This window comes from Pituophis catenifer, unplaced genomic scaffold (genome assembly GCF_029215685.1).
Source record: "Pituophis catenifer annectens isolate HBS135680 unplaced genomic scaffold, rPitCat1.0.hap2 SCAF_1, whole genome shotgun sequence".
Lineage (NCBI taxonomy): Eukaryota > Metazoa > Chordata > Lepidosauria > Squamata > Colubridae > Pituophis > Pituophis catenifer.
The window spans coordinates 284145672-284157984 of record NW_027256881.1 but is presented as its reverse complement, the minus strand read 5'-3'; the positions used below and the strand labels follow the sequence as shown (position 1 = coordinate 284157984).

Genomic DNA, 12313 nt, shown 5'->3' with positions numbered 1-12313 from the left:
TGTGTTAAATATAATACTGAGTTTCTCATTTTCCATTTTTAGATAGTAAAGGAGAAGGAGAGATTCCGAAAAGCACCACCAAACTATGCCATGAAGAAAACTCAGTTACTAAAAGAAAAGGTAAATAGTAATGCTTAAAGTGCTAGATTTTCAGTAAATTCTTGGGCTTCTTGACAGAAAATTGCTTTGTACCTAAAACAGTGCTGTGCATGGAGCAGCTGTTTTCAGCTGGTTCATACATAAACCAAAATGCATATTTTGGGTGTTTTGCTCCGGGTTCAGAATGAAACTGGATTGTTTTGTTCCTGTGTCAGACCAAATAGAATTGTTCCAAGTAGACATGTTTGGGGTAGGAGTAAAAAACAAAACTGAGAGTTTCCTTGGCAACAACAGATGTCTAGGATGCAAACAGTGAAGGCGGGGGATGCAAAGAAAGATGGAAAAGAGGGCATAATTCTTTCCTTGGGAAAGCCAGTTGATTAATGACTGTGTGATTCACTTAACTATCCCTGTGATTCATTTAATGACAGCAGTAAAAATGGTCATGAAATTGGGTTTAGTCACATGATGACTTCCTTAACAATCACGTTGCTTAGGGGTCGAAATTCTGGTCCCAATTGTGTCGTAACTTGAGGACTATGTAAATCTTCATATGTTTTCATCACTGCCAATAGGTGGCATATTACAACTTACATTGTGAGAGAATAGCTAAAATCATTACCTATTAAGAGATATAACATGCAAAAATGTTTCAGTTAGATTCTTATGGGTCTGATTTAGGTTGATTCCTAGGTATAACCTATTCAAGGAATGTGTTTATTGAAACATTTCTTAAATCAAGATCTACGTGACAACATAATAAAACCTGTTTATAACGTTTTATCATTTCTCACCATTACTGCTGGTACAATGGAAAGAGTGCAATACTAATAAATAATTCTTTGTTAAAGGCCATGGCAGAAGACATGGGAGATCAGGACAGAGCAAAACAGATTCAAGACCAGCTTAATGAGTTAGAGGAAAGAGCAGAAGCCTTAGATCGTCAGAGAACAAAAAACATTTCAGCCATCAGGTTGGTATCTAACAGAACCTGGAAAGAGAAGTACATCAGTAGATCCCCTTCTTAATTTAGGGTAGGGTTGATGGTGATATTATTTCAGAGAAATCATGCTAATGATTTTTAATAAGAAATTTGTTACGTTTTTAGAAATGATGCTTCCTTACAATTATTGAAAGCAGGAATACATCTTAGGATATGACTTCTAGAAGAAGATTTTTTATGACAGCAGATTGAGAAAGTTAATCATTAGAATATCTTTCTTTTCTCAGTTATATCAACCAGAGAAATAGAGAATGGAATATTGTGGAATCTGAAAAAGCTTTAGTGGTAAGTAATGTTCATGGAGCAAAGGAAAAACAAAATGATTTTTTATTGAAAAAGTGGCTTTCTGAATTTAACAAATACATTTGGGGAAACTACTGCTTTGTTCAGTTGTATATGATTTTCTAAACTGCCATACTAATATTTTTGAGTTCTAAGCCATGAGCTGATTAAAAAGTACTCACTTTTGATGGCAGAAAATAATAACACTATTTGTGTTGGAAAAAATGGCAGTCTGCAAAAGAAAAAAATTACCTGGTCCATTTATAAAGTTGGATCGCAAAATAAGCTTTTGTGGATAATGAACCCAGCATGCTGGTTGGGGAATTTTGGGAAGTCTACACAGTTTAGAATTACTGAGGTTGAGAAACATTGTTTTAAAGGACAAAAAGACCCTGAAATTAGAGTGTTGCTAATTCTGAATGTCACACTTAGTAAACGATGGGGGATTACTTTGAAGTCCCAGTAGTGGTTCAATCTAAAGTGATCTTCCACAGAATCTCAACTAGGAGATTGAATTAGCAGTGGTAATGCTACAAATAAATATTGGGATGGGCAAAAAAGTGAGTTTCTACGGAATTTGAGCAAGCATTTGAAAAAATGCCTTGTCTTCAAGATGCAGGAGTAGGAGGCAGAGGTACTTTTTATGCGTGATAACCATATATAGGCATAAAAATCTATTTACAAACTAGCTGTGTGAAGCATAAGAAATGTTCTCAGTCCCATCTGTTATGGCACTGCATATTTCACAAAATTTGCAGAACAAAAGTAGGGCTACTTTCCACTCAGAATTCTTTGAATCTACGGTATTGTTGTCTTCATTTCAGTCATTTAAGAAATGCTAATTAAGATCCAGAATGCCTAGAACCTATTCTTTGAGTCAAGAATCAGAAATACAGGACGTTAGTGTTAACTATCTAATAACCTGCAGAGATGATTTTTTTTTTCATTACCAGGAACTGTAGCTCACCTTTGATAAAAGGTCCAAAAGCTTCTTGAGTGGTTCTTTTTCCTACATTGACTTATCAGAGGCACCTTATGAAGCTAAGAACCCAACCTAAGCAAGAGCTTAATTGGAATGAAGCAGGCTGCCTGATTCTAAAGCTAGTGCTATCTCTATATGTTATTGAGGCAATGTCGAGAAAGGGAAGCTTAACATAAAAAATGTGTCTTTGTACTTTATATTTTTGAAGGCTGAAAGCCACAGTATGAAAAACCAGCAAATGGATCCTTTTACTAGACGGCAATGTAAACCTACAATAGTCTCAAATGTAAGTAAAATGCAAAGTTGAGTGCAGTGAAGAATATAATTAGGTATTTATATCTGAGATGCTGGATATCAGTCGCCATTCAAATACCACACATAACAGTAAGCATAAACTAATATGGATTAAAATTAATGTAATGCTTTAGTCTATAATCAGATGCAAAAAAGTGTAGATTTTTTAGCAGAATTAATTTAATTCCATCTAATAGCAATAGCACTTAGGCGTATATACCGCATCATAGTGCTTTACAGCTCTCTCCAAATGGTTTACAGAGTCAGTATATTGCCCCTAACAATCTGGGTCCTCACTTCAGAAGGATGGAAGGCTGTGTCAACTTGACCTGGTCAGGATCGAAGTCTTGAAAGTGGGAATTCAGATTTAGCCTCCAATTCTGGATTCTAATGACTGTGCCACTACGACACAGTATATAGAATTAGTTATATATTGCTTACCCATCAGATTCCAAGTGGCTTAAATTATAAAAACAGAAGAAAACAATATCAAAATCAATGTCCCATTCACTACTGTCACTGTGTGAGGAAGAGCACTGTTTTACCATCTTTCTAAGTGACAGTAAAGTGGTAGAGATATTAATATGCAAATGCCTGTTTTAAGATTAGGGCAATCTTTTGAAAATTACTGAAAATTAATTGTATTTGAAAAGACAGTACATTCTGTTTTAATTATATATACTTATTGAATACACCAAATGAGGATAACATTTTAAAGGGAAATAGTAGTCCAACCAATAATAAATCTTCTTTTCCACAGTCTAGGGATCCTGCTGTACAGGCTGCTATCATTGCTCGACTAAATGCAAAATATGGATCTGTTGTGTTACCTGATGCTCCAAAGGACATGACCAAGGCAAGTCCTCCAAGTGTTCATTATGTCCTGTCCTGTAGTTTTAAACAGTCTTAATTCTGTAGAATTCTAATCATATAAGGCAGAGGTGGGAAACTATGGCCCTTTTATGACTTGTGGACTTCAACTCCCAGAATTCCTGAGCCATGATATAAAGTAACAGCAGTTTTGATCTTAGCCCACAAGTCTTTTAATATTATTTTAACAATATTAAAAACTTATTTCTCTTTCAGAGCCAGGGTAAAGACAAAGATATGAATTCAAAATCAGCCAGTGATCTCTCAGAGGATCTTTTCAAAGTGCACGATTTTGATGTGAAAATTGACCTTCAGGTTCCTAGTTCAGGTAGGTGCTGCTGCTTTTGAAGGGATGAAAAACAAACTGAAAGAAAAAGGGGAACTTTTGCTGATAGCTCTCACAAAATTGTAGTATTTGAGCAAAAACCTAATGTTGTGGGTAACCAACCACCATCTGCTAATCTGATTAGGAGTTTTATGTATTTTACTTATTTATTTACCAAACTTACATGCTGCCTATTTCACACTAAATTAATAATTATAATAAAGAAGGACTGAAAGATGAGAATTCTGGGAATTGTAATCCAACATATCAAGGGGTATTACGATAGGAAAGTCTGCTCTCTAAAGCAGCAGCCCCCAAGCGTACTTTTGGGTACCAGGAACCAGTTCCGTGGAGAGATTTTTTTTCTGTGGACTGGTAGGGACGCAATTTTTTCTGTGGACCGGTGGGGGCGTGATTTAGTGTACTGCCTGCATCCCGCAGATGGAGCTTTGTTTGTTTGTGTGGACCAGGTTTCTGACATGCTACGGGCTGGTGCCGGTCCATGGACCGGGGGTTGTGGACCCTACTCTAAAGAGAATTATTTTGGCTTGGCTGCCTGTTACTCAGCAGCTTTCTGTCTTCCATCAGCTGAGTTATTTGTTTCTGTGCACTTTGTCTTCCCACAGAGTCCAAAACACTGGCCATCACCTCCAAGGCTCCCCCTGCAAAAGATGGTGCCCCTCGGCGATCACTGAACCTAGAGGACTACAAGAAAAGGCGGGGACTGATCTGAGCATTCCCACTCTCTGCTGCTTCTGATCCTGCATGCTACATGATCTCCTCTACACCCCTTTATTTTCTTCCCTTCTACTTCAGTTGACCCTTTTGGGTTGGAGCAGCAGCTAAAGAGCTAGGAAGAGACTCTTTAAAATTGCCAGCCATTTGTAATATAAATCACTGACTTTTTGCTGTATAGACTTCCCTTATTGCTCTTTCCTCCTGCGATACACAAATATGGATCCATGCTATTTTTAGGGAGGGGAAGGAGTTTTTTTTTCCTTTTGGAAGTACAGCTGTTTGGAATTGGCTGTCTGTATTCAGTGTTAACTTGGAATCTGGATTTCTGCAGGAATCTGTTGGTGGCCGAGCAGTGTTAGCACTTTGCTTTTCCACCATCCCAGGCAAGGAGAATTTACCCGCGAGTGGCACAAGACCTCTTGTGAAGGTCACCTGCACTTTTCCCTCTTCTTCTTTCCCTTTGCTCCTAGCTTTGGAGAGGGACATATTTGCAAACAGGTTTCGGGTGAAAGTGTACATTTTTGTGGGGGTGGGGTGGGCTGTGTGAACTTTTTTCCAGATGTTTTTTTATCATTTTTAACCTGCAGTAAATTTGTATTTGTCACAGTTCTTTAAAGATGTCTGGAATTTCTACCAGCTACATTTGAGCATCTGACAGCAGGGGCAGTTTAGTAAATGTGATTTTTTAAAAAACAAACAAACAAAAAGGGCCTGGCTAACAATAGCTGTGCAAGTTCACACTTCTCTGTTTTCTTTTTATAAAAATGCCTCCCGTCTCTCCCTCCCATATCTGGCTTTATAATACAGTAATATATATACTGTTGAATAACCTGTTATAGGAAGGTAGGGCACTATGTCTTCTCTGGCTGCTACTTGGATCTTCTCTTCCATTTCCCCTCCCCAAAACAGAAATATGTGTGGTCATCCCCTTTGCTGCTCAGCCTCATCTTTTCTAGGCTAGACTAGATATGTTTTCGTTTGCATACTTTTTGGGGAAAATGCTGAATGGGAAGAATATGGTAGAATTGGGAGATTATTTTAAATTGCAGTTATTTGACCTATATAACATTAGTAGGTACAACACGTGTGGTTGTGAACCTTAACAAAGGATTGTACATGTGGTGTGCTCGAATAGGAAACACGACTGCTTGATAATCACTCAGGGGTAAAGATCAACGTGTAAATAAATGACATTTTATCAAAAATTTCAGAATGAACTACCATGGGTTATACTGAATTTAGTACATGAATAATGAGAGGTTTCACTAGTGCCAGTTTGGGAAACCTAAACAAAGGATATTTTCCTGACCCAAGAATCAGAAGGAGACTGTACATGAAGCATTTTTAAGCCCAGAATATCTATGGTTACATCTAAACAGAGATTTGAATCTTGTGGCTGTGATCTGTGAGTATCCTTCTTGATGCTTTAATCTGTTTTTTTTTCTTTAATTGTTTATTTAATGCAAGGGGAACACGTATCTGGGTAAAACCTATGAAATGAAAGGGGAGGGGAAACTCCTCCATAGATTGTTCTTGTCACATTGTGTGAAATGTGTGGCTTTATTTACTAGATAGTCCACAGCTTTATGGACTGTTGTGTAAATATGTAATCATTCTGGTTTGCTTTGTTTTTCTTTTTTTTAAAGCTACATTTCTCAAGCTCTTGTGGACTGTTATTTTTTTAAATGGATTTCTGGAATATGCCGGTGTATAACTGGGAGTCATCATGATATACTGTGTAAATAAGCAATATTATCACTTGATTTCCCCCCCCCCCCTGCCAATATCATTTGTAGTAGCCAGTCTCCCAATACCAATATTTCTGATGTAGGAAAATAGATTTGCAATACTTTTACAAGTTTTTGATTGCCCAAGAATTTCTATAAAGCTGTGACATGAGAGAAAGAAAAGAGCAAGCAAAGATTTAGCGTCTTATGTTTCTACCTAATTATATCATGGCAGTCCGTGACAGACTTTTGTAGCCAGAGGTAGACTATATGACATTGGCCTTATAATCAAAGTGCAGAAATTTTTTTTTCTCTTTAAGTTGTAAATAAAGCATTGGTTTCCTCCCCTCCAGTTGGGTTAGAGCAATGTTTCTCAACCTCAGCAACATTAAGATGTCTGGACCAAATTCTGGAATTGAATGCTGGCTGAAGAATTCTAGGAATTGAAGTCCTCACATCCTAATGTTCCTGAGGTTGTGAAATACTGAGTTAGATAAACTACTCAAAAGAAGTGGGGAATTTAAAGACACGAATGAGATAGCTGTCCCAATGTATCCCCTATGTACTAAACTCAGAAATGAGATTCTGTTTTTCACAGAGGTAATAGTTGAGTCCTTGTACACCATCGTTTTCAGTGAGAATAATACATCGAAGGAGTATTTTTTCTCAGATAGCTATGGAACTAATTGTGTATGAAGGTGTAATGTTTTCTCCTCTTAAGTGCATGTGACAGTGAGTGATGACACCACAGTCTCATTTGGAGGGATGGGTTTATTTGCTTTAATTCATTGATGTCTCGGCAGCATTCGTTACAATGTATAGACTTCTATAAATAAACTCTGGTTGGTTTTAATAAAGATGCTCACGTTCAATCCTTTGGATATCAGTCACCAAAAATACACAATTCATATTTTTGAGCAACAGCAGTCAAAAGTTCAAATCTAGTTGATCCCAGTCTTTCAAAGTGATTCTTCAGTTAACTTATTAGACATTATGTTTCTATGCTTTATGACTGTGGCAATTCTGGGTAGATCAAAATTAGCTGGAAGATACTAGGAATTCCTTGACATTTTGAAATTCAACAGTCACATAAAAGCAGGAGAACAAATATACTTTCTGAGTTTGAATTTGAAAGATGTTCTTAAGCTTTGAGAACATGCTGTGTAGCAGTCCTCTAAAAATAGGCAGAAGTGAGTAGATCAAAATAAATAGTTATCTTAATTGAAATGTATTAATTATATATGTATAATATGATTACCTTCCATGTAATTAACAGTGTTTTGCTTCTATTATATTAAAACAAACATTTCATTCCATTTGAGATATTCTTCAAGTCATATATACCCCTAGTTACACACCTCTGCAATAGAATGCAAAATCAGGTACATGCAAAATGTTAAGCAGTTTCAGCTATAAAGTATAATTATTTTTAAAATGGTAAATAGCACCCATAAAACAAAAAAGCTATTTGGTTAACACGGCATGTTTAGCCATAAACTGCTACTATTTTTAAAAGCCCAAAATAAAGATAGAAATATATAATTAAAGAATAACAGGCAACATCAGCTGCTATATGCCATGAGAATTATAATACTGGTGAAAATAGTTTGGTGGTATACAGAATAAATTTCAAGAGAGGAGGAAAAAGTAGTGTCTATAATTACCTTATTCTAGAATAAGTACCACAAAAATAATTCTTTAAATGTTATATCACAATAGATTTGGATATCATAAATATACATAATAATGGCCAACACTGAATGGTGTTTAGCCATTACTTAACAATCCTAAACTACAACAATTTATTATAAAAAAAATATAAGGAGCTGAACTACAACATATAACAGCTTTCCCAAAATAATTTCAATTCGTGGTTTGACTGCAATAATCATGGTCCCCAAAACTTAGCTCAGATTTAGGCTATGGTACTGAAAATAATTAGGTATTTGATTATACCATGCAACATTGAAATTATTTTCCTAAATTTATTCTCAAAGTGGTAGCAAGCCAAATGAGACAATAGGATGATTCAGTAAATCTGATTGCTACATCAAAAGAATACGGTAGTGGTAAGAATGAGTCTTGAAAACATGTCATAAAAATTAAGCAAACTGCAGATCAGATTTTGATGTAAAAAACCATAAGTATATACAATATAAGGAAGCAAATCAAGGAATGTTTGGATTCAAGGATAATTGCAGGATTAAATGGGAATTATATTAACACTTTTACCTAGAGTAGCCATGTATTTCTATATTATAAACTAATATATCGGGGGAGGGCGGCAGGAAGGGACAGTTTATTCCAATTTATTCCTAATCTTAAATATAATTTGGCAAAACCAGAGCTATAGCCTTTCACTAAGTAGCACGGAAAAAGCAAAGTTCTTGTCTGTTGTTTTAGAAATGGCACATCATCTGAGATATACTGTCATGTGAAAAAGAAAGTACACCCTCTTTGAGTTCTATGGTTTTACATATCAGGACATAATAATCATCTGGTCCTCAGCAGTTCTTAAAAATAGGTAAATACAACTTCAGATGAACAAGACAGGACATATTACACCATGTCATTTTTTTTTAATACAAAAAGAAAACCAAAATGGAAGAGCCATGTGTGAAAAGCTAAGAACACTTTATGATTCAATAGCTTGTAGAACCACCTGTAGCAGTAATAACTTGAAGTAAATGTTTTTTGTATGACTTTTACCAGTCTCTCACATCATTGTGGAGGAATTTTGGCCCGCTCTTCTTTACAATATTGCTTCAGTTCATTGAGATTTTTTTTAAAAAAAATTCCTGCTAAATTGTTTATTAAACAAGGGATTTGCTTTTATTTTTTCTTGATTTGGCTTATCAAATATTAACACCTTTAAATATTTTTGGAGGATCAAAGCAATTCGATGATCTATGATCTATGTGTAACTATGCCATTCAAGCATACAAAATACCATACTCTTACGTAAGGGATGAACGGACATTTTTGCCAAAGAAAAAAGAGCTTTTTTACCCATAGCAACCAAATTTTTGCTCAATTCTCTTCTACGCTACTGTAGGTTGCAATGCTAAAACTTTTTAAGGTCATTGGAATTCATTGTAAAAAATAAGTCTTTTTATTCATTTTCCAAGTATTTCTTGGAATGCCAGTTTTCATGAAATAATATTTTGACATTAAAAACAAAAAGCAAAGGAATGGATGAATATCAGTCAAAAACCATCTGATATCAGTTGTCCTGTCCAATACCTCATTATAATACAAAAATGTGTTCTTTGTTAAAATAAGCCTTCTTCATTAAAAAAAAGCAGTAAGGAAGGGGTCGGGAGAGAAACTCCAGAGAAGAAGCTCCACAATCAAGGCCCTTCCTTATGAATTCTCATATGTCTTAAAGAGAATTTTGTAAAGGCATCTGAACTGGACCGCGACGCCTTGTGTACAGTCACTCACGCCCTTGTCACCTCCCGACTGGACTACTGCTATGCTCTCTACATGGGGCTCCCCTTGAAAAGCACCTGGAGGCTCCAACTGGTCCAGAATGCGGCCGCGCGGGTGGTTATGGGCACAACTCGTGCCCACGTGACACCCCTCCTGCGCGAGCTGCACTGGCTCCCAGTGGTCTTCCGGGTGCGATTCAAGGTGTTGGTTACCACCTTTAAAGCGCTCCATGGCATTGGACCTGGATACCTTCGAGACCGTCTTCTGCCACCAGTAGTCTCCCACCGGCCAGTTCGCTCCCACAGAGAGGGTCTCCTCAGGGTGCCATCGGCCAAATTATGTCAGCTGGCGACACCCAGGGGGAGGGCTTTCTCTGTGAGAGCCCCTGCCCTTTGGAATGATCTGCCCCCAGAAATTCGTAAAATCTCTGATCTCCGTGTGTTTCACTTTGCCCTCAAAACCATGTTGTTCTGCCAGGCTGGGCTATCAATGTAAAGATTTTACTTGGTTTTAAATGGGATTTTAAATTTGGAGTTTTATAAATTGGGCCTATTATTTAATAATTTTAATTATTTTTAAACTCTGTCTTTGTGTTTTTAATTAGGCTGTACACCGCCCTGAATCCTTCGGGAGAAGGGCGGTATAGAAATAAGATAAGATAAGATAAGATAAGATAAGATAAGATAAGATAAGATAAGATAAGATAAGATAAGATAAGATAAGATAAATAAACTGGGAACAGCAGAAACCAAGTCACTTTTAATTGTCTCTATGGAATTAAAAACTGTCTCTTAAAACCTGGATTGCAGCATTTTAAATAAAACCTCTTCCTCTTTTTAGTCCAACTGTCCATTTTCAAAAGGCCATATGTTAAGTCTTCTGCAAATCTGGGGAGAAAGGGCCAGGAGTGGAAGGCTCATCCATTCCCAACAGAATGGATTTGTGGGCATTTGCACAGCTCTCTTGAGGTCCTGCTGCAGCATTTCAGTCGATTTGAGGTCTGGACTTTTACTGGGTCATTGCAACACCTTGATTCTTTTCTTTTTCAGCTATTCTGTTGTAGATTTGCCATTGTGCTTGGGATTACTGTCCTGTTGCATGAACTAATGTCGGTCAAGCTTTAACTGTCAGACAGTTGGCCTCACATTTGACTTTAGAATACTTTGCCATACAGAGGAAGTATACAGAGGAGTTCTTGGTTGACTCAGTGGCTGCAAGGTGCCCAGGACAAGATGACTGCAAAACAAGCCCAAATCAGCCCTCCACCATCCTTGACAGTTGGTATGAGACATTTGGGTTAATGTGCTGTGTTTGATTATCATCGAAAGTGGCACTGTGTATTATGGCCAGACATCTCCACTTTGGCCTCATCTGTCCAAAGGACAGTGTTCCAGAAGTCTTGTGATTTGTTCAGATGCAACTTTGTAAACCTAAGCTGTGCTGCCAGGTTCTTTTTAGAGAGAGGAGGCTTTCTCCTGGCCACCCTTCCAAACAAACCACACTTGCTCAGTCTTTTGCACTGTTGTGAACTTCAACATTTAACATGCTAACTGAGGCCTGTAGAGTCTGAGATATAACTCTTGGATTTTTGCAACTCTTGGATTTTTGCAACTACTTTTTTTTGTGCTAATATTTAGTTTATTCAAGGAAAGTTAAAGTAACAGAACACCAAAATATTAAAAAAGAGAAAAAATCATAAATTACATTAAAAAGAATAAAAGTGTCTTAAAATAGACTAACACGCATAACAGTCTCCCTAATTGAATGCTGATTAATACGACAATATTAATTTCCCACCCCTTGCAACAGAGGTCAAAAGAATTTTAAATTATTCAATTACTGAATCTGTTTACAAATTGTTAGCCTGTCATCTACATACTATATTAGTAACAAAATAATAGGAAAAACAATAATATATAACAGTTTAAAAAGAATAAAAGTCAATAATAATATGGAAAAAAGAAAATTGAAATTCCAAAATCCTTTGTTAACAAACTATTATAATCAATTTGTAGAAAGTTTACTAAACTTCAATCTGAGATCATCCCAAAAAATTAACCCTAATTGGTCCCAGATCAAATATCCACATTTGTTTTCTTAATACCATCTCTTATCAATTGCTGATTGATTAAATACAATAAGTCTAATCTCCAAAGCCAATCTATTTTCCTCAAAAAAGTCAGATGGAATTGTTCCCCAATTAAATTGTTCCCCAATAATAGTTCCCCGATCCCCCACTCTCCCCACTTTTTTGCAATTTCTCAGCATTGCAGTCGGATCTCGGGGTAAATTTGCCAGGACATCCACTTCTGGGAAGATAGCCAATTGTCCTGAATGTTTTCCACTTATGAATAATCTTCCTCACTGTACAATGATGGATTTTAAATTGTTTGTAAATGGCCTTATAACCTGTCCTAGATTGATGGGCAGCAAAAATTGCTTCACTAAAATCTTTGCTAATCTCGTTCATCTTTGGCACTGTGTTGACTCACACCTCAATGCTGGAGATGAGCAGAGTCCTCAAACTTTTACTTTTATAGAGGTAAACACACTTTTATAGA

At 36.6% G+C, this 12313-nt stretch overlaps 1 protein-coding gene across 1 annotated transcript in view; it reads left to right on the top strand.

The window, feature by feature from the left end:
* RTF1 (RTF1 homolog, Paf1/RNA polymerase II complex component) overlaps positions 1-7177 on the top strand; it is a 29150-nt gene extending 21973 nt beyond the window's left edge. The window contains exons 12-18 of the mRNA XM_070939970.1: positions 43-120; positions 951-1072; positions 1330-1387; positions 2575-2652; positions 3421-3516; positions 3747-3858; positions 4482-7177. Coding sequence (XP_070796071.1) covers positions 43-120; positions 951-1072; positions 1330-1387; positions 2575-2652; positions 3421-3516; positions 3747-3858; positions 4482-4588 — 651 coding nt within the window. The 3' untranslated portion in view covers positions 4589-7177. The remainder of the gene's footprint in view (positions 1-42; positions 121-950; positions 1073-1329; positions 1388-2574; positions 2653-3420; positions 3517-3746; positions 3859-4481) is intronic.
* The last annotated feature ends 5136 nt before the right edge of the window (positions 7178-12313 follow it).